The sequence below is a fragment of the Strix uralensis genome, chromosome 5 (genome assembly GCF_047716275.1).
Source record: "Strix uralensis isolate ZFMK-TIS-50842 chromosome 5, bStrUra1, whole genome shotgun sequence".
NCBI lineage: Eukaryota > Metazoa > Chordata > Aves > Strigiformes > Strigidae > Strix > Strix uralensis.
Genome location: NC_133976.1, coordinates 78773218 through 78796762, shown reverse-complemented (window position 1 = coordinate 78796762; position 23545 = coordinate 78773218). Strand labels below are relative to the sequence as shown.

Below are 23545 nucleotides of genomic sequence, written 5' to 3'. Positions count from 1 at the left end.
AGCAAAGGAGAATAAGGAAAATATACACTCAGATCATGCTGAAACTCAATAAAAATTGTTGTGTTCTCCACTTTAAAACCTCTTCACAAATGGATCACAAAAATAGTAAGTGACAGAAGACAGAATATCTCTATGAAGAAGCCAAAGGTAATACTCAGGCCAAAGGCTGCACTTACAAGAATCCCAGATCAGCATGCCAAAGAAGGCCTTATGGTGGAGTTCAGTTACCTGCAGGTGCTGAAGGCCATTTGAGATGCCCTAAAGCATGCAAGAAAGCTATATGAGGTCAGCAGATAGGACACAGAGGCTTATGGTAAATAAGTATCACTCTGTAGTGGAAGATGGGTGCATGAAGGATATCCCACAGCATTAAAAATTACCTTAGATGCCTAGATTTAGGCAAATTAATAGTCTTTAATATATAACATCATGATTGGTACCTCAAAAAAACAAAAGACATAAAAAATACATTTCTTATTGGCCCAGTGAACTAAATTCAGTGACCTGCCAGTAAGCTAAGGGACGACTGATAAGACATCTTTCCTTCAAAGAGCTCTTCTGCTTTTTGTTGGGGGGTGGAGAGGACAGAGGACACATTGCCCACGGCATTCAGTATAGCTCAATCATCTGTTCACACTGCATGAGTCTTACTGCATCTGCATATGTTCTGTGTAGGATGAATGTCCTTAAAACAACATAATAAAAGACAACCTTGTCTCTGCTCTTTTCATATAATGAAGAACAGCTGTTTACCAGCCACCGTGTTTATTGTCTTTCTCCATCCTGTCTTCTACCATGCTCTCAGCCCTATACCCTCTCAGGTGATATCTATTATAGTTGTTCTATCTTGGTTCCAGAAAATTTATAATCCTAATGTAAGAAAAGAAACAACAGTTACAGATAGCAAATAACTGCATATAGATAAGAGTGATCTAACATAGAAGAATGCAAGAAGATGGCATACTGGTTGCCATCTTCTAGTTCAGATTTTTTCAGGGATTGTGGCAACGTTCCTACCTTTTAAGGAAGGATTTAAGGAGGGATAATATATTAATTAGGATAATTGATTATTTGCAGTTTTGCTGTCTTCTATGAAACGGAGTTCTCCATGAGCTCTACAGCATTACAACATGTTAATGATGTCATAGGAGTATTAAAGTGCAAAAGATGAGGATCAGAACACATAAATTCCTAAATATCTGATTATCTATATCACACACTTCATATATCTTTGTGGCTATTATATCACTGCAGGTTATATTTAAAAAGCCAAACAAATATATATATATATATGCTATTGCCTTTTAATGTAGAATAGCTATACACATTCCAGTTACATAATTTTTTCTGACCTTGACATCTTTTGTGAGTATTTTGATGACTACCATACACTCTGTAGTTTACAGGTGCATTTTATTCAAGGGAATGTATGTAACTGCATAAGCACTCAATCATAAAGTAGTAATCATACTGTACTTTATTCTAAATGGTTTATAAAGTAAAAGCTATTATATTTAACAATGGATAAACGAACAAATCTCCATTAGTTAACAGACTTCTATACTAACTAGAACATTATCATCAGATTAGAAGCCATGTTTTAGGAAAGTAGTGATCCCCAGATCAATAGGTCCTGAGGAATATTTAGTTTTCTAGGAAAAAAGTAGTATTACATGATAGTGAGGAAAAGCACTCCACTGACAGTAAGTCTAAAAATTACTACCAAAACCCTCTCTTGAATCTATTCTGTTTTCATGCCTTTTCACAATACCACTTTAAACCAAGAACTAATAAAAGGAAGTGAGGTGCATCAGAAACAGGCTGGTCAGTGGAATGGGGATAGGAGTTCAGAATGACTTCATGGAAAGAAACAGTATTAGCAGTTGTGTAGAGACACTACAATTCTCTAGCTATCTTGAAAGCCAAAAGTTTAATCTTCTACTGCATGCTGTTCTTATGACCAAGAGAGGCCTGGTGAAACCTAAGAGAAAGAAAGCAGTGAGGAGTGAAACAAGGGTTTGAAGCTCGGGCCGTGGGGAAGTGATGAATAAGTGGATTCCTTCTGTTATTTAGGAAGAAAAAAGCAAAAGTATGTGCACCCATCTGTAGTGTTTTAAAAGTAAAAAATAAAGAATATCAGAGTTTTGATAATTTGTGTCCCCACATTCTTCTATTAAACCGGTGAAATAACTGATACATGTGCTATGAGTTGCAGCAAGCTACATCAAGCTGTGTGTAGAATGGTGCCACTGTTCAATGACCTCTGAAATGCAGAGGGAAGAATAAAACAGACCAGAATATTAAAATACTGTACCTGCAGTACAAAAGTATATTAAAAATACTTGAAATATTGGTATTACCTGAACTAAACAAACTCACCTCAAAGCTCCCCGTGATTCTGCCATTATGCTACATTAGAAGAAATCCCTTCCAAAGATTAATCAGCTTAGCTAACCATACACCATTTAAAACTGCACAGAGCAGAGTATTAGACATTTATAGAGGATAGAAATAACTAAATGTGTCCTTTCTGCCTGGCAAGCACCATATAGTTCAAGGTGGATCTGAAAACTGAGAATGGACCTGGGCCAACATGATCTCAATTGTTATTTTCAATCATAAAGTACAGCTAGCACCTCAGCATGCAACTCTCACTTGAGTGGAAGGGGACAGGGACAAAATGCCATGTTCTGAAACAGCTTTTATGTAAATCATGCACTGTTTGTGACATGTATTTGGTCTCTGGGGCTGCAGTCTTGTTGAATCCTCTACTTTTAAATGCCATCTTACAAAACCAAAGGGTAACAAGTACAAATTGTATCTATAAAACAGCATCACAACTTTATTCTCAATAGCTAAGTATTGAAATGCAAGCATACATTATAAATAGAAAAACAGCTGGCTTGGAGCACATTGCAAGCCACTAACACAGTTGAGGGATTTGAATGACATCATAACCCGTGAGAGCATGTTGCTGGCCAGCTGGTGTTATTTATAATATACTCATAATTGAGGAAAAATAAAAAGACAAAAGTTAGGTACTGCAGGACTAACAAAGTTCAATTCTGTCTTCCCAGTGTCATTTAAATTGCTATCAAAAGTAATTATGAAGATTACTAAGAAAAAGGGGGAAAATCACTTTGTAATTACAACAGCACATTTAAGATAAATATCATGGAAGCCCCCCAAACTGGGTTACTTGTGTTACTGTAGTCATAGTACTGTAAAATCTAGGAAATTACTTCTCCAGTGTAGTTGCTAAAAGATCACAAAGCTATTTTGCCCTATTTATAAGTAGAGCTCAACAATTCTGTTATTTTTAGCAAGTTACAAACTGCTATTTTAGGGTTAATAGCACAGAGAGTTGGACCTTTTAATTGTTACTCAGCATATAGGCATGCCAAGTTTAATAACGTAAAGATGTTTTAAGAAAAACGTAGATAACCGACTGCCTGTCTTTCTATACTATATAAATAAAATACCTGTTCCTCTATGCATAAATAAAATGTGTACATATATACAAAGGTATGCATATATACAAACAATGCCCCTATGTATATAAGTTTTTATATATTTGAAAAGCAGACACACACACATGTAAATACAAATGCACACATAGCTATCTGAAAGTTAACCAGAATACGTTTTCTTATTTTTCATGGCAACACAAGCTTTTTGCCTGCTAACCCCTCAGTCACTAATTCACATTCTTTTAAAGGGAAAAAAATATGCTTCTGTGCTCTAGTTTTAAAATGCAAAGGTATGATGTTATTTGTCACCATGCCCAAAAAAGTCCTTACTCGGTAACTTTGCCAGAAGAGGGAGAGAGAGAGAAGGCAAATGCTCCCCCAGCTGTTTCCTGTCTACAGTGTCTGTGTAATGTAGATAAATGTGAGGATTTTCTCTAAATCCCTCTTCTGTTTGCTAAATCTCACTGTCACTGCTAAAATCAGAGCAGATAGAGCCTGCGCAATGGAATAAAGTCCTCAATATTGAAATGTGACATTGCTCTCAACATCTCACATCTCTCTGGATTTCTTTTTTCTCATCATTACTGCTAACAAATTCACTTCCAGACTTTGCACTTTTAAGAAGCAATGGAAAAAATCAACAGTCTTTCAACACAATTAGTTAAGTGCTGCTTTTGTGATTTCTTGAAGGTAAATCTTTATTACTATTTCAAATAATTTTTTAGTTTTATTTTATTGTGTATTGTCTGCTTCTGGTTTGAAGACTATTGTGCACTTTTCAATAACATTATTTTAGAACTGAGAATTATTTATAAATTGCTGAACATGCAATTTTATGTGATCTGGAAAATGGCTGTATGTAATAGTTGCAATTACATAGATAACTGTAAGGGTAAACTATTGCAGATACATGTCTTAAATTTCACTTCTATTCAGAGAACTTTGCAATATTTCAGTTATGTCATTATTAAAGGGTCCAATTACATCATTGTCTATATTGTTAATTAATGCTTCTGAAAACAAGAACTTTCAGCTATTTTCTGCAGGTGCAGGGTTTTATAGGAAAAAGGTATTATTCACATGCTAAGTTTCTGCAGTTTTATTATACACAATTATAGATAAAATGTTCATGCTTTCACAGGGAAACTTTTAAGGGATGTTGTCACTGCAGCAATTTTCTGGCAGCATTGTAGCATTTACATGTTTTTTGCTTTCATAAATTAAAAGTAAATGTGAAGTTCAGTTTGTTTTCTACATTAGAAACCAGCTGCGACTCTTGCTGACCTTGCATATTTGTATAGCTTAAGCAATTGTACATAAAGAAAATAGAAATTCCCCTACATGTTCATCTCCAAGTTTTCCCTTGTAGGGAGAGCTGTTTCAGGAAAGTTTGCATGTGAAGTTTCATGTTATGACCTATAATTTCTACACATTAATATAAACTGTCTTTAAGTAAATTTGGCTTCAGTAGGTGCATTGACCTCTGTTTCTGTCAATTGGCCCTAGTTCAACTTTCCATTATCAGCAAATTTATATCCTTCCAGAACTTTTTTTCTTTAATATTTTTCAAGGACAGTTATGCAGTTGACAGAATTCTCCTGTTTTAATTGTTTAGGGCCTAATTATTTTCTTAGAGTATCTTACACTTAAAACACACTTACCTCATTCCTTAATGTGATTCAAAAGAGCAGGTCTGTAACTGCAATAGATTAAACCATTCTCTTAATATATAAATGGGCATCCCTTCCAATATACTTGAAAGATGAAGATGATTTTTTTTAAAGTATTGAGCAAGGCACTAAGAGACATAAAAGTAATGTGCTAGTTCCTCAGCTGGTGCATCCTGCCAAGCTTCCTTGGAATCAATGGAACATATTGATTTAGGTTAGGATGTAGCTCAGATCCTGTAATCAAAGTTAGCAGTATTTAAACCTTTATCCATTCTAGAGTATATATTCTTTATTTATATAAGAATTACTAGTGAATACTGTTATTACATACTAATTACATACTTATACTATGGTTTGGTCCAACCTCTATGTAACAAAATGTAATTTTGAATATAACTCTTGATTTTCTTTTCTATAGTATATACTATCCATAAAAATGTTGCTCCTTCAAGATATTTATAATTATTGTAGATGTTCTTATCTGTTATTAAAATGACCAAACATGTGAAGAATTCTTATGCACAACTTGTGCCAAGTGATAGTTTGTTAGACGAGGAGGACTTATATAAAAGAATTAAGAAATAAAAGAGAGATAGACTGTTCATATATGACATTCCTCTGTGGTGCCACTCTTCTGGACTATTAAAAGAGGAATGCAGCAAAAGCTGGTTATTTTACTGAAAAAAGAGGAAATTCCAGCTGTGAAAATATGGTCAGTCATTCTATGCAACTAAAAGAAGTGTTTAACCAGGCTCATCCTGAACCTGTATTCAATTTCCAAATGTAATTAGATGCTTCAATAAACCCCACCCTCATGCCAATGAGTTTTCTTTTAAACTCTCAACTTTTTAGTCAAATTGGGGACATTGCAAGCACTCTGCCTGTTTGTAAAGAACCTGAAGTAATATTGGATTACAACTTTGTATTTTTTTAAGAATATTCCCCTCAGACACAAATGGGAACTTTGATTTTATCACAAACATATTGAATCAACTAATGCTATGTTTAATTAAAATGATGAAGTTAAAGTTTTAAACTATGTTTTATGATTAGTTTTGATGAAGCAGCACTTAATTTAACAAATAATTGATTGAGCCCTAGAAACATGTGAGTCTGTTTTCTTTTCCCAAAGGTTTTTAGTTGTTTCAAAGTTCTTGACTGTTTTTAAATTTGGAGATAAAGTTAGAAATTCTCTGTGGTTTATACTGTGCAGCCTTTTTGGCTTCCACTAAAGGAAAAACAGTCGATAATCTGTTTTGTTGTAGTTCAGTGCTGATATTTATCTGAAAATGCAACCCAGCTGAAAAGTCTTGAAAAATACAAAATTGTTAAATGCCTAAGATTTATGTTTATTTCTGGCCCAAATGTTATACAAGAGCAAATTGTTAAATACATAATGTTCTTGTATTTGTAACATCTTTCAGCCTTCTGAGGCGGTGTGCTAAACAGCTTTCTGCTTTACCTCCTCAGAACTGGGAACCATCTTAAACTGCAGGTGCATCACATTTATCTTAGAAATTCAAAAATGTGGCAAGGGAAAAAAGAAATTGATGTTGTTAAGATATGGAATCATTACAGGAAATAATGCCTCATGTTATCATCACTCATTTATAATCTGACCTTCCTCCAACTGCTATTGAAGTCATGTCCATGCATTAAAGCTTGTTGGTTTTTGCATAGCAAAGTTGGCTAAAAACTCTTGTGAATGGGAAAACAATTATTATTTCTTTTTATGATATATCATGAGATATAGATTTGTTCATTATTTTCACAGTGGAAATATCAGGAAAAGGGGAATAAATTCTGACTTATTTATAGATTTGTCTCTTATTCAGCTTTGACTTAAGCTGAAGTAGGGGACTCATCCAGCAAGGTGCTAAGATCCCTTGCCAAGAAAAGAATTCTTAAAAATTATTGACAAGAGAGGGCTCAATACCCAGCTGGATCAGGTCCCATATGAGCAGACAACAGATAATTTTATCATTTTTTCAAAAGTTCAGTGAAAAAATAAGATTAAATGGTCCCTGAAGCCCTGAAAGAAACTTTAGAGAAGATTAATCATTTTACTCAAATTACATTGCACTAGTCTGCTAATACAAAGCAGTTTTAAGCCAAGGTTAACTGTATGTGCAAGAAAGATTCGTAACTTCTTACCTGACTGTAATATTAATGCTAACCTTGAAAGAGAATGAAATTAAATGCAGATATACACCTTTCAAAAGTAGCACTTTTGCCAAGTAATGTCAGTTCAGAATATGCACTAAGCACGTTCTTCATTGTCCTGCTACTAAATATAAATAGCTTTTTCTAGTATTTAAAAAAAATAATGATATCTTCTTTGACATGTTGGGCAAGACCTTTGGTTGATATAAATGGATATAAAGAGAAGTGGATAAATGGAATAGTGCAAATTTACACCCATTGAGGACTGGCCTTTCTTCAATCATACATCCAGGAAAAAGATAGTTTGTAACAAAATGTAAATGAGAAAAGAATTATCACCTCTGTGTATACCTCATAGCCAAACCTGACTAAGAGGATATAATGGAGGTCAGTGAAAGTATAGCTGCTTCCATCAAGTAATAATACAAATCCTTAACACTCCCACTAGTGCTCTTAATTTCTTGAATGCTTCCAAATGTTACCTTGCTAGTAAGAGAGGACTGTAAGAGTAACTGGATGCAGTCCCCTACTATGGAAGGTCCCACAACACCACTTCTGTAACTTTGACAAGTTCTACCTTGAAACTTCTTTTGTTTTGTCCTGGTATTTCACTTTTTAAGGTGGCTGGAGGACCATGGAGTACTAATTATGAACCCTTTTCCTACTGGGCCAAATTTCCTTCTACCCAGTTTACAGCCATTTATTCTTGTTCTTTAGTTTAAATAGCTATTCTCTCTCGTATGCCACCTCCATCTCCCACAGTACATTGGCAGGCAACGGTCCTATTCCCTCTTAGTCTATCTGGTCTCAGACGAAACAATTCCAGGTTGTTTAGTCTTCCTTACTCTTATTATTAGGGGCTTCCCTTTGCCTGTCCATCGCACTCTTCCATATCCTCCTTTTGCAGGAGCAACAATAAATCACATTTACTACAAGGTTCTCTAACTGTGTGTGAATGTGAACCAAGAATATTCACCAGAGGAAGTAATCAGTTTACAAAATACATGGACTAGAATATGTAGACAGTTGCAAAATTATGGTGAGGCATTTCCTGATACCGTGTTTATTGTCTAACATATTACAGTACATATGTGTTCTCAACTCACAAGGGTGCAGGAGTCATTTTCTTTAGGACTCTGTTGGGAAATTCTGACACTGCTTTTGTTTTCTTGGCAGGTGAAGATGCACACTGTGTCCTACATTCATTTCTTCTACCTTGGCCTGTGTTTGCTTACCTTAACCAGTTCTGCTGCTGCTGGCCCAGAAACACTCTGTGGTGCTGAGCTGGTTGATGCTCTTCAGTTTGTGTGTGGAGACAGAGGCTTTTACTTCAGTAAGTGAACCCTTTATTTCATTCAACTGCTAAACTTTTCCATGTAATCCACTAGTTTGCAACTACTCTAAGCAAGCTTAGATGATCAAACCAGGCTGCTGAATATGACTAGTATCCTGTACCCTGGAGATTCCCAAGTCTTCAGTGACCATGAAGTCTCAGTAAAGAGTAACATCATGCCTGTGTTCAGCCTCTCTGAGTTTCTGACAAATTTTCCTTTTCAGACATCTTACTGTTTTTAACTTTCTAGCTGCTGCTGTATTACTGCTTTCTGCTGACCTGCCACTGATATTAAATGAATGAAATCACATACTAGACCCAAGATATTCATAAGGCAGAACTACATGTACCTGTTATGTCAGACTACTCGTAAACAGTTTAAGTACACATTGTATCATATTAAAAACACACTAAGCTTCAACATCTGGTTTGAAAAAAAAGAAAAGCTGGAAGGCAGCAAGCAGAAAGTTACCACATCCAAGTATCCACATGCTTCATCAGTTAAACACAGGTGAAGGAAAATTCATGAATGGTGAGATAATAAAGATTAACACCAGTACAGGCAACAGATAAATTAAGTCTGCAGTAGTGTAGATATATCAGTACTCATATAACTTTTTGAAGCAAGACATAAACTTTGGAACTGAACATCACAATATTTTTCTTTTGCTGTGTTTTAGATTGCGTAAAGCTGGAGTAGTTAAATAAACAACTCTTTTATCTTAGTACCTTCTTACAAGTGCTGTCAAGATCAAGAAATATACAACTTGTAAATATTAGAAACCCATTTCTAATTCGCAGCTATTTGCTACTCAACATAAAGTTAATGAAACTTTTAACTAGGAATAGATCTCTTGTGATTTCATTCATTAATATATTTATTCAAAACATGCAAGAAATTGTGCTTTTAGAGCCTCTGAAGCTAGTGTTTACTTTTAATAATAGTATGTGCTTGTCTGAAGTTACGTCTCTTTCAGGGCCTCTATCTTTCCAAACAAGAATATAGCTAAGAAAAGGAAATATAGGGTGGTTAGGTTATAAAGTCAAGAAATTAACTGAAGGGGTTTTTTTCTATTTATTTTTATATTCTTTGTGAGGTCTAGCTTTTTTTTTTTTTTCTTTTAGAATCCTCATTTTATCCTAATAAGTCTTGCCTTCTAAGGTGTCACTTTCGTTTTTCTGACCTTACCTATCCCTTTCCTGGCGGAACAGTGAAAACAACTGAGTTACTGCTTTCAATATTCTTCTCCTTGCTTGCAATAAAAATAGAATTAGGGAAATCCAGATTCTTGCACCTTTAATTTACAGAAAATCTTGATTTCCCCAACATAACAGCTGCAGATATTTTCACTATCTTCTTGGCACTTTCTATTAAAGTTTACCTTTGAAACTGGGAGCCTTAGTTTCATATATGCAACGTAATTCACTAAAGAACCCTTCTGTATTTAACACTTTAATTATCATTAATGAACATCTACTCTAAGGTGCTGTTTAACTTAGTATTCTGGTGCTAAACACAGTATTAAAAATACTGGAATCTCTCATAAAGGAATTTACATTTTTTTACCAACTCTTTATGTGTTCATTGGAACACCAAAATCTGTTACATTTATCAGCAGCTGAGTTGCACTTAAGGGGCTATGTGTGTCCTACAAATACTTCCTCTTCGTGGCTGGAAGGAATGTAAAGGAAGTCTTTCATTTCACCCTCCTGTTTCTGCACCAGAAAACAATGAGACAATATACTATATCCATAGATCAGCATAGCAATTTTTTTTTTTTTTACTGTGCATGTATCTTAGGCATTTTCCCAGTCCTTCCTCTCCTGGCAAAATGTTTGCTGCTTGTTCAGAGAACTATCACACTTGCTTACCACAAGAGTGGCTGTTACTGCCAAGCAATCAGACTTACTGTTATGTGTAATCTGTGTTCCTCAAGGTAACAAGACATGTGAAGGTCTAATCACCAGCAATAACTCTCTTTGTTTTCAACCTCAGTTATTCTAAGGTTGTACAATATGTTTCAAATCTCTACATTCCCTAAGCTAGATCATCCTTAATTTAAAATACCAGTATGGGTTTCTGAAGTTTTAAAGATCTTTACCCTTGCAATCTTGAGTTTTATCTGCTGTCAGTAAATACTTTCCCTCTAGTTTTCTTTGTTGTTTTCTTACATTCTGAGTTTTCATTTGAAATAACGTAACTGTTGACATCAGAAAAGTCTACCTTGTTTTATATGGAAGACTGTGGAAGGTTTTACTGATGAATGACCACCCTGTTTCAGGAGAGTCTTGCACTGTTGTCATCAATAGACTGCAATTGTAACATTCAGCAGGAATTTTATGAAGTTGATACATGGCCCTTGGATGCTAAGTAATGTGTGTCCTCTACCTGACTACTTCTGATTCATGAGGCAGCTATTTAACCTGTTATACCCTTCTGCCTCTTATTTGTTAGTGTTTAATCTAAAATATAGAACTATAGAAAAGTAAGTCCAGTAACAATGGTGAAACAACTTGAGATCCTCATATCAAATGTACTACAGAATGCAGCATACTATTGGAAGTTAAAAATGTTGCTGTATTTCTTGACACTTTTTAAGAATGCCACATCATTTGCAGAAATAAAAATCCAGTGAACTTTTTTCTTTTACTTTAGAGAGGATGTCAATTTAAATTGTATTTTAGGCCTTCTATTCTCATGCTCTTGTTCCTTTATATAAAGTATAATCAATGGTAAAGTTTCCTTTTAACTTGCACAGGAAATAGCTGTAAGGGAAGGTTTTTCTTCCATCATTCTGTATTTCACTAGAGACTCCAAATATAAAGAATACCTTTTGGCTGAGGTGGAACTCCTGGTTCAGACTCAAGGTCAAAACTTCTGACTATTCCTTGGGAGTTGTGGGTGGAAATGAAGATAGAAATAATTGAGTTACTTTCTGTTGAAACTCTGTACTCCACAACCACAAGGCTATATCTACAGCTAGGACTGGAAGAAAAAAAAAAATGTCTTTATATAGTCTACTCTGCCCAATTTCCTAGCTATAAAAGGAATTTCTTTACAGCTTCTGAAGAGATGCCCCAGCTGCTTACCACACACAAAGAAAAGTATTGACTTCAAGAGGAAGTCAAATGTGGTTTTTACCACTCCCTTTCTTCATGAGGTAGCAAGGAGCATTTCTGTAAGTTTTTTTAGGGGAGAACACTGCACAAATCCTAAAATAGAACATCTGCTTTTTCCCTTGGTCACATTTAACCCCAGACAGCACTGGCTACTTCTTGGACAGCTTTTTCTCTCCCATGATTCACCAGCAAAGAGCAATTTGTTGCCACCTTTTATCTAGCAACACCTCTCTAGCAGAACTTCTGCCACTCAAATTCCTCTGTGTTAGGTTATGTTAGGAGAGGCCAACAGAGAGCCTAAACACAGCTACACAAGTGGCTACTCTTAGACACAGGTCTTCTCAATTAATGTTTCTCTAGCCTCAAAACCTCTGGATTCAACAGTCATGAAGAAAAGTGGGATAGCTGCTATGTTAATTTGAATTTTAATGCTTAGAAAGGTCTACCATGCCACTGCTATTACAAAACAATGCTGAAGGAAGAGAATGTTGGAAGAACTGAAAGGACAAATTACAGGAAACTTACAGAAGCGATAGCCCAGGAGAGGGGAAATTTTACCTGAAATAGTCTAGTCATCACAGGAATTTACTTTGTAGATTAATCAAAAAAAGAGATCTTTTTTTTCTTCATACAAGTTGAATTTGATGGACAATCATTCATTCTTGTTCATACTGTTTACTGAGGACTACTAATGAGAAAGAAAAGCAAATGTAGTTTGCTCTGAAGAGCAAATGTTATATTATTATTTATTTAGTTTCTTTTCCCTTGAAAATAAACCTTTTCCTTTTCCAATAAATGGATACCAGTTTGGCTAACAGTATACATGAGTGCCAATAAAGAAATAGCTTTCTTATTTCCTTGGATGCTTTTGGTAGTTCTAATTTCTAAAGCCCAAGTTAGATGGCAATACTTATTTGAAACCAATGGCAATTAATTTCATGAATTAAAAACCTACTCTTTTTTTTCTGTAAAAAAACTGCTTCGGGCTTATGGTGAATCTTTCTACATCACTTGCATAGAAAAAGGAGCTGAATTTAGATACCTGATACAATGGAGTTCCTCTGATATTCTTCAGAGAATGGAGAATGATCTACCACATATTTCCATATGTAAAAGAGTGAATCCCATAAAAGATGGGCTTTTCTGGTATCCAACTTAATGCTCCCTATGTCAACTGCTTTGTAGAGAATCATTACAGATTTTTGCTACATTTTTTTCCACTAAGACTATGAGAATTGTGTGTTGTCCTTGGGAATATCCCCAGCTGTGCACAACATAAGACTATTGGCTTATAATCATCAGAAAATCAAGATAAGACAGTGAACACAATTTTGGATAATCAGAGTTGTCATCAGATCTCATTGCTTTGCAGAACTAAGGTATATATGGAGGAATTGCTGCCTTACAAAGAAGGACATAAGGTACATAGTAATAGGCAATTCTGTTTTGCTTCTTCCATTTCCCTTTAGTTAACAGCTTCTTGTTTACTTCAGGAAGTCTGCTTTTAAGATGTTATTAAAGTTTCTAGGCCTGTCAAACCTATCAACATAATTACAAGAGATGGCATGGCACTCAGTTCTTTAACTACTCCATACCTGTAGGAGCTATGAGTCATTAGCTCCTCTCAGTGTCCCTGACTGAAAGGAATGTTAATGCTACAAGCCCAGGAGAGGCATGCTGAAAAGCTGCCTGTGGACACACAGCCTGTGATGTCAGTGACTGTCTTGCAAATCTTTGCAAAGAAATGCTGGTCATCTTGGCTATGTTCACACAGCAAGATCTGAGAGCATTTTTAAGTTCCTTGGTCTGGCTACATGCCCCATTCATGTCCAAATTCTGTATCCATAGAAGATTTGAGTGTATTCCACTTTATCCCCAGATTCCTTACTTCTTACAGGAAAGCTAGCCTGAAAAGGAGCTAAGATGTGCTTTAGTCAGGTCTGCAGGGTCAGTACTCAGGGAACCAGGGCTATAGGCACAGTTAATGACATACCTCTGTAAGAAAAAAGACAGCTCTGGCTTCTGGAATGGTATCACTGCACAGTCAAACAACTCATATGTAAGTCTGGTGTAAGCTCTGTTGTCCCTGGTAGTAATCACTGAGAAAGTTCTCTGAAAGTAAGCCAGTCTGAAAAAATTTTGTCCTTTTTTACCACATTAAGAAAGACTACTTGTGTGTTCATAAAGGCTAACCTTAGTTTAGTGAGGTTAATCTTCCTAAGTTACCTCTTTAATAACAGAGAGAGATGTTCTGCCTTCTTTCTCCATGGATCACACAGTGAGTCTAGGAGGATTTAGCTTCTTAAACACACTAAATTTAGACTCTGCAAAAAGGTCTCCTCTACAGCTAGTTCTCAGGTCTCCAAGGATTTCATAATTTTTCAACCTTTTCATTAAGATGGACTGTAGTTGTAATGGTAATTTTAATGAGGTGACTGGAAGCAAACCATTGATCAAAATTTCAGCAAGCAATATCTCTGCTAAAAGTGTCTACTACCAAAACCAAATAAGTATAGTTTCTCCAGAAGTTCAATTTTTATATGTCTTTATTAGATGTTAGAGATGTTAATGTTTTTTCTGATGTTTCCCTTTATCTACGCACTAGACAAAGTTTCAAGTTTGGTTTCAAATACAAGAAAGCTGTTATTTGACATTTGATTCCCTAACTGCTATATGTGTATTTAATACATTGTTTAGTCTCATGTTGGATAAAGTCACTCAGAGAAGCACTTGGCAAGATCAGCATTAATTCTTGGCATAGCTGCCCCTCTTACTTTTCCACAGAATCTTAAATACCAAGAAAAACCCTTCACTGACTTCGACTCTGGCATATGCTTTATGCAATTGGACAAAACCTTTGCATATGGACCTCTTCGTTTGTTCTGGTATTAATAATGCATTTGCAATATTTGATCAACAGCAGCAAGAGTCGCAAAGCAAATTATTCAGTTTAGCAGAACCACACAGTCTCTTAATTAAAACTTTTTGCATTAACTACTTGAGCATCTAGGGCAATCTTTAGAGTGCTCATTCAAAGAAGTTCATACAGCTATTTCTCTAGATCTTATTCAGCACTTTAGCATGTTTCAAACCCTCTCACATCACTGAAAATCAAATAGAGACTTAAAGCCATTTTCATTTCACAGCTTTGTTGAAAAAGAATGGATCTGGATTTGTTTATTAAACCATATACAAATGTCAGTATTTCCCTATGATACAAGTTTAATTGTTCAAAAATATGACAACAAATAAAAGGGCTAACCAAGAGTTAAGTAATTTCTCAGTCTAGAAATCAAGACAAAGGAAATACCACAAATGTATACTTATTGAAGAATTTATGCTAAATTTATCTCTGGTAATAACCACAGGAACTTCCAAGTCAAAAAGAAGAAAAAGCCATTAATTCATACTTTCTTTGTGGCACATTTAATGTAAAATCACTATGCAAGATGCAGCCCAAGTCTAATTGTTCAGTAATGACAGGCGTATTTCATGTTTGCATCAGTGAGTGAGGTTTTGAGAACAAGAATTTTAACACATCCATAGCTGTGGAGGGGCATACCATATACTGACCAGTGGGTCACTCCAATTTATAGACAATTTTGCATTGTCACCGTAAGTAAAAGTTTAAAAAATTGAATCCAGTTAAATACTGAATGCCTATTTGAACCAAAAGGCTGTACCTTAGGCACTGGCTAATACATAACTTTCAGAATAATAGGATGAATTGGTTTTTTTATGATATCAAAGCAAGAAAAGTCAAATGCTGTCTTCTCTTCAGACTTCTTTAAGTATTAGACAAATTACATAGGTGAGCTCATCTTGTCAATTTTATCTGAGCAACTTTTAGGTTAAATTTCTGATTGCCTCTCCAAAGCTAATTCCCAGTAAATTGGTTTGGAATTTCTTAGAAAACTGCTTTGAATTACGTAGCAAATTTAAATTCCTACAAAACCAGACACAAGTCAGATACTTGCTGTATTTTCTGACTGAATCCCATGTACAGTCACATTTAATACATTTTTAATGTTCTTCCTCTTGCAAGACAGAGTGGAATCTGTTTGCTTACCTCATGTTAAATCCTTTGCTAGTGAAAACTGGAATGGCTTCCTTTTATCAAAAAAACAATTTAGGGCTCATCTCTCTCCTTTTTTTTTTTTTTTTTTTTTTTTTTCTCCTGAGTCTGCAGTATATTTATATATTTCCCATCTTACTTTTGAAATTCAGCTGTTATCCCGGTTTTCCCGTCTATGTAATGTAACTGTTCTAGAGTAAGAGAATGCCTCCAGACAGCAGACCCTTCTGCTTCCTTATGTGCCCATAAAAGTGTGGAAGTAGGGAACAAGTGTCTTGTTAAAGCACTTCCATTAGGAAATTATGGCTCACACTGAAACCTGAAATTATATGAATTTTTTTGATACAGAACTATTTGTATATATTGTTTCTGCCCTTGTGTGTTGGGCAGAAAATTACACAAGGCTGCATATGCAGAAAAAAGAAGGAGTTGGCTCAGACCATTCTGACTGAACCCAGCTCAATGAAGAAAACTGTTTTTTTTCTGAAAATATATATTCTAGAAATATTTATTAAGTATTTCTATCTCCAAACAAGTAAGCATTTAAGTAACACCCCCAGCTCCTACAAACAGCAACTTCTAAGGAAAGCAAATACTACTGAAAATTGGTTTTACTTCAAAATAATGTTAATTAACAGCCATATCCTACTAAGGCAATGAATAAAAGCTTAAATTACACACACAGACTCTTTATTTCACAAATCTGTATTCTAAAGAATATTATTAAATATATGGCTTATGCAATGGTAGGAAAAGTGTAAGTGTTGTGGGGAAAATGGTAAAGAAGATGTCATTATGGCTGTGGATCTGAAAAGATGAGTACATTCCTAATTAGCTTTGATGACTGTGTGGTACTATGTATAATAAATCCAATTTATAACAGAGGGATTTTTTTCAGATTTACATTAACTATACTTAAGGTTTCATTTAACTCAGCCCCATCAAAATGGCTAGATAAGAGCTTCTATTATAATGAAATTTTTACAACTTTTTGTAAGGCTTCATTGGTTAGGTCACATGAAAGCTAATAGGACATCTATTTTAGGTTAATATAGCAGGTTTAAATTGAATATGTTTCATACCTTGAAACTTCTGTAGACAAGTGAGATGTAATAATTTGTTTCTACATCCCCTGAATTCCTGAATTACTAGTCAACAGGTCTTCCATGAAAAAACTTAGTTTTTCCTACGTATTTCAAGTTTTATGTTTCTTTCCATTAAAGTTTCCAGCTTTTCACAGACATATTTAGTTTGGCAGGAAGAATCTGGTGACTCATAGACTGAAGAGATTTGAGAGCAAGCTACTGAAAATGTATCTAATTTCTTCTTGTGTAATTTGGGAGCAAGCTACTGATAGTATGTCTAATTTTCCTAGTTTAATCAGATGTATTATTGGCAAATACATGTCCTGAATAAAAGCCATGTTTATTCCTGAAATATATAGCTAGGGTTAAATGCAAAACCACCATATATATATTTTCTTTTAGAACACTTTTTTTTTAATTGTTTCTGGCATTTTATTCTAAATTGGTGGGCATGGAATGAAAACAGAGGTATTAGTGAAATAATTTGTATTATGACCCTGCTTATATTTCAGAGTTCAGTAATATCAAAATATTCCTTACTGATGTTTTTTGGTATTTTTTTTCTTTTTTTCAAGGGAGGATAGAGGTGTAGGAAGAATAGGTGATGTTATTGCACCTCCACGATTCATATAGAGGATAGATGTATTAGGAAAGCTCTCATTTGTATTTTATGTTGTTGACTGTACTGTTCCTTTCACCTCTTTTCAGACAAAAGACTTTTAAATTCTGTTCTTTCTAGCCAGACGATCTGTGACAAACATAATTTTCATTTATCCACATACAGACTGAACTTTCTGAATGATAAAGGCTAAACAGAGCTTGATCCAATATACACAAGGAGATTCTGGTTCAGATTAATTCCATATACTTTTGGGCACTTAAATGAGGTATCTGAGTTAGGAGCCTACTAAAGCTCATTCTACAGTCAGTGAGAGAAGAAACTTCCAGAGCTCTCACTAAATTCTGAATATCCTGTAAGACATACTTTTCCTTCTTCAATAAATTAAGCAAGGGAGCTACAACAATTGTATCCTTAGGTTAGTTAAGTCAGTCGAGTAAGGACCCTCCATTAGGAGCCTACATTTTGGTGGGATGAATCTATTTAAAACCACACAGTGAACTTCAATGTGGAGATAAGGATGCACTCATATGGACCACATTTCAGATCAAAGCAAATCCAAGCTTATTTTAGCCGCCATGGTATAACAAAGTTAAGCAAATACCCAGGATGTGCCTTATGCAGATGACACTGTTTAGAGTTTCTCCTTTGGCCTTTAAGAACTCCCAGACCTTGGTCTGACTAATTGTGAGTCCTGCTGGAGAAACCACTACGCTCTGAGACAGTAAAAGTAGAAGGGAAAAACTTATCTGTCTTTTCTTTCTTGATAGAATAGATAGAATATACTCTTACATGCCATAATAAGTAACACTTCTTCATGCACTTCTTCATGTTTTATTCCTGCATAATGAGACAAGGTGCAGTTATCCATGCATAAATAATGAAGCAATTTTTTACACTGCTGTTCACATGGATTCATTTCTATTCCTATGAATATACATATGTGGCCCAGCAGTTTTTTTAAGAAATTGAGACAATAACAATATTCAAAACCTAGAGTGACATCTAAATATTAGAGGTCATTAAAGAAGCATCTTGTCCATCAGAATGCTGTGCCATAAAGTATCATCATGGAGAAAGAACACAGAATGATGCTCAAGTACAGCTTCGAGATACTCAGGCAATTTGAAGATTTAAAAAATAGCTACTGCTGACCTAATGAGCTCATCTATAAAAGCAATAATATGACTGAAGTAAGACAGAACCCTGCCTGAGGTTGTTAGACATTCAATGAGTTGAACCAACAGCACAAAATCCCTCTACCTTCCTCGCTTCAGTTCCTTCCTTCATCCAAGGCAATATAGAAACAGTACAGAACCACTTCAAAGATAACCACATTCCATGATCCCTGAAGTGATCCCTTTGCAGGGAACAGTAATTGCAGTAGTTAAAATTTCCAAACCAGCTATAGGAGGTAAGAACTGTGCTTTAGGTTGTTTAGATCTTGACAAAACTTTTTCAGTAACTGTATTGTTTCAAAACAGAGTACAACGCTAAAAACCAGGAAGGATTATTTATATTTGCTATGAATGAATATGTATACAGTTTATCTTATTTCAGGCTACTTTTAATAATGTGCATTGAACCATTCCTACTTGGTCTGGCTTGAGGGAAATGGGGTAGAAATGAAGGTAGTTTTTCTACAACATTCTATCACTTCACAGTTATGTATTGACTTCTGCATTTAAAAGTCATGAAGGGTGATCTTTTATGAGATACTCACATGAATGGTTTTCATCGAATTTCAGAGTTCCACCACTATTTCAAGAATTAGATACAGTAGATTTAATATAACTACTCCAAGATACACTATTCCAAGATACAATCATTCCAAAAAGTGGAGTGGTCAAGATAATATGGTCATTCAAAAAATAGTAGGAAGATTTTTTTTGTAGAATTTGAGTCTTGTCTTTCTTTCTGCACACAATGGAATGAAATTCTACAACTGCAACTCTAATGACTTTAAGTCAACTACTATAATTTTTGTTACAGTCATTTTAGTTTTTGAAAGCAGTAGGATTTGATTCAATAAAAGACAACTGTTTCCTGTGATCACTAAGATGAAGGCTAATAAAATGAGCAGAATTCATAAGTGGTGATAGGGTCTGCTGCTCTTTTCAAATAAAAATTTATACTCTGATATGAAAGGGACGAAGCTCAGTTCTGTGACAAAAGAGCAAAATTTTTTTAGAAATGCCCTTGCTGGGGTTTTTTATGATATAACAAAAAGTGCGTATCTACACTTTCATATGGCAGAGAAAAGAGAGACATTGTCAAGGAAAAGCTGATATGTAGTATGATAAAGGGACAAAGATAATACCAAAGAAGGGGAAAATGATGATGTTAATAATCCAGGCTGGCCATATCCAGGAGTTTCTTCATTTTGTAATCCATAGTGAGGAGTCCATGGATACTTACTCAAGGTTATCTGTTAACTTCAATTAGTTTTGGTTTAGTCTACTGAGAATAGCGGGAGTTAATTTGAGGAATTCTCTATGCTCACTAAAGAAAACATTGATCATTGATTTTCCTAGGTCTTTTGGCCATAGGTATCATTGCACCACAAATATTTTCCTTTGACTGGATTCCCACTGGTTTCTAACTAGTCATCTGTTTTTCCTAAGAACTACCAGCCGATCTTCTAATATTTTTCCTTCTGTATTATTAATATAGCAAATAGAGGCACTTTTGAGCAATCGATAGGTACTACTTGTGCCTGATTTGAAATGGATACATGTATGTCAAAAACCCCTCATTTTTAATGTTCATACAAACCAACCTGAACTGTTTGTAGTGTAATTTTAAAGTTCATCTACCATTCATGGTACAAACTATTAAAAATCATCAATTCTTCATACATAAGTGTTTGCTGAAGTGCCTAAATTGATCTTGATTGTGTCACGGGTAGATAGCTACATCTAAAAGAGTGAAGACTATCTTTTTAGAAGTATTAATCTATTTTCAAAAATTAGTATGAGTCTCATGAAAAGTCAGTGAGATCTTGGAGGTTCCCAAAGGCATATGAGGCAGATTTTCAATGTCTTTTGGGCACTGAAGAGGAAGATGGACATTCAAGAGATTTTTCAAAAGCAGTCATATAGCTACTTTCCCCTGAAATCAATGATAGATGGTCCTAGAGAGTTTCTTTAAAAATCTTTAAAAATGGGCATATGCCTGTGCTTTTAGTTGCCTCAGTAGCTTTGGAAATATGAGTCAGGGTCCTTAGCTCCTTGTCTAAATTTTGCTTATGGACTTTACTGACTACTTGTGAAAAAGCTATCACTATTAAAAGCTCCTTATAATAAGAATTGGCATTATGACTTGGCTTCCTCTCTGACGTTAAACATACTAATACGCTTAGTATGAAATCTTCTTATTTCTAGCATAAATATGTGAGGCATCAGATGAAAGCTAATAATTTCCCAAGTGAGCTAAAAATAATGAAGGCTGAATTTGAATAAATATTCTAAGAGCCACTCTGGAACAGACAGTGGTTAATAAGTACTGTAAATGTTACCTTTCTACTAACCTCATTTGCAAGAGGCCAGAGCCTAAACATGGACCACAAACAATACAGGATAAAGATCGAACATGAGAAAAATTATAATCATTGCAGGAAGTTGGAGACAATGCATATTTTATTGCTTTCTTTGTCTTCTGACAAGAAAAATATAATTAAAAATCCCTCAAACCTCTTTAGGATGTCTTAGTTTAGAGTTTCATGTACTTGTGACTTAGACCTAGCCTCCAATGCAATGAGACCATCTGACATCACCTAAATTTTGTACAATAATTCTGAATATATTATAATATAAGGAGTAAGAGAATCTGCAGATTTTATTAAAAAGTATGTTTGTGTAATGACAAATAATGCAGGAATGTACGAATTAAACACATTTTTTAAACATGTACTGCAACTCAAACAGAAAAGTTTAATGAAAGAAGTAATGAGTTAAGCTGTGATTTTAAGAATCCCTTAAAATCAAGGAATATTAGCTTTAATTTTTGTCACAGGCCAATCAATTTTACATTATGATACAGTCCATCAGTAAATGACTATGGTCTTTAACAAAAAATTGTATCTGTAGTTATGCAGGATGCACACTTCTTGGGAGAAGGAAAAAATTATTCAAATATTTATTCTGTCTTCCCTATGTAATGCGTGGTCTCATGCCCTATTGATTTACAAGATCCAAACACTGCAGACAATTAGAATTAATATTTTCCTCATAAATTCGTCTAGAGTGCTCATCATAGAATTTTGATTGCAGCACTCGGACAAATATATAACACCCTATGATTTCCCAGGAAATTATCTGTTTCTTTGAGCATTTGTAAGTTTTTTTGCCCTAGTAATAACATATCCAACTGGGCATGGCAAGGATTTTTTTGAAATTTTAGCATTTCTGCTAGTATGTTCAAAACAGAATACAAATGTTAATGAACTTAACCTAAAGATACAGTGAAGTAGTACCTTCCCTTTATACAGGGCAAACTGAAGCAAAAAGGCAAAAGTGGATTTTAAAACATGCAGCTGCAAGTGTGCCGCTTGCTCAAAAGCAGCTTCAGCATATACCCTGTCCTACCTGAGCTAACAAAGCACTTTTGCTAAGAGAGCTAGAAACAAAAGCAATGTAATCTTCTGTTTTTGTTCAAACCTAAGCACCTTTCTAAAAAACCATTAGCCTCTTTCTGCTTTCATTGGAGCAACAGAAATTACCTCATCCTTGCGAGCTGCAGAAATTCCAGCGCAGCTGCTGTGCAGGGCAGCAGCAAAGGACTGACCAGGAATAGTGCTTGTTGCCAAGTGGCTGGTGATAAATAGAATTCAGTGCAGAATCATTTAAAATTTTAAATGATTGAAATCTCTTGGTGAAGAGATCTGCTTTTATATGAAAAGTCTAAAAACAATTAAGAAAGAACATAAAAACATTTATTTTACTTTTCAGCTAAGGAAGGTCCTCATGAAAGGTGAACAGGAAAGCCCTATATCTGTTCACAAAAAGTTCATGAAGTACTGTGGTTGTGTAAGCACCTCTCAGAGTTGCACGTTAAATCTGCATCTGGAATAAATAATTTCCTATCTTTAGTAAAGACAACATAAATAAGGTTTATCCATGGGTAGTCAATTGAAACTACTAACTGGACAAGAATTCATTCGAGTAATTTTATAGTGTGAGTGTTAGCAGAGACCACCAGTGCATTTCTCAACAGTCACTATAAAAACATAATGCATTATATCCTCATGCCATGTTGAAAACCGAGTCATAATGTTGTTTTAAAGTACTGCTTTGAATTTGTTTTAGACACATATAAACTATAGTACTTTAGCTGGTGGCTGCTTGATTTCAGTGCAGCCAGTGAGAAAGCAAGCAATCCAATGACCCCAAGTTCACTGAGATTGCTGGAAAATAAAAACAAGGGTTTGGAAGGCCAGTGCTTCAACACATAAAGAAATATATTGAATACTTCAAAAGATATAAAATTCTTAGAACTGTTGGACAGGCTTCTGTGTGTGAACTTTCCTGTCCAAGTGGCATTGCTAAATACCATGGCACCAATCAGAGGGCTGACATCATGTTGTTGTGTAACTCATAACCATAGCAATGTCACTTTTTAAAATGCATTATATGTGCATTCAGTGGCTTAAAATCTCAACTGTGTCAGATATTAAATAAAGTATAATTCAGGAGATTTATTTTGAAATTTGAGCTCTTTATATTTTTTATAAGGGGAAAAGAAAATGTAAAGCTTGTTAAGTCACTGTTAACAGTGGAAGCTTGGATTCAGGCAACATACACAGTAAGAACAGGTTTCACCACCATTATAACTCACGGTGGTACAGTCTGGTAAGAGAGGTAATCCTGATCATTTTAATGGACAGCAATATACTTGAGCTCCTACATTATAAATGGGCCATGATGCACCTAAATGTATGCGGTCAATAAAGAGAATAGTACTCCCAAATTTCTGAGTAAATGGTCTATCTATCAGTCCAAGTTAACTTAGT

General features: G+C 35.0%; 1 protein-coding gene across 1 annotated transcript in view; it reads left to right on the top strand.

Moving 5' to 3' along the window:
* The first annotated feature begins 4041 nt into the window (after positions 1-4041).
* The window catches only part of IGF1 (insulin like growth factor 1), a 49249-nt gene continuing 29745 nt past the window's right edge, over positions 4042-23545 (top strand). Inside the window, exons 1-2 of the mRNA XM_074869481.1 lie at positions 4042-4160; positions 8480-8636. Coding sequence (XP_074725582.1) covers positions 4098-4160; positions 8480-8636 — 220 coding nt within the window. The 5' untranslated portion in view covers positions 4042-4097. The remainder of the gene's footprint in view (positions 4161-8479; positions 8637-23545) is intronic.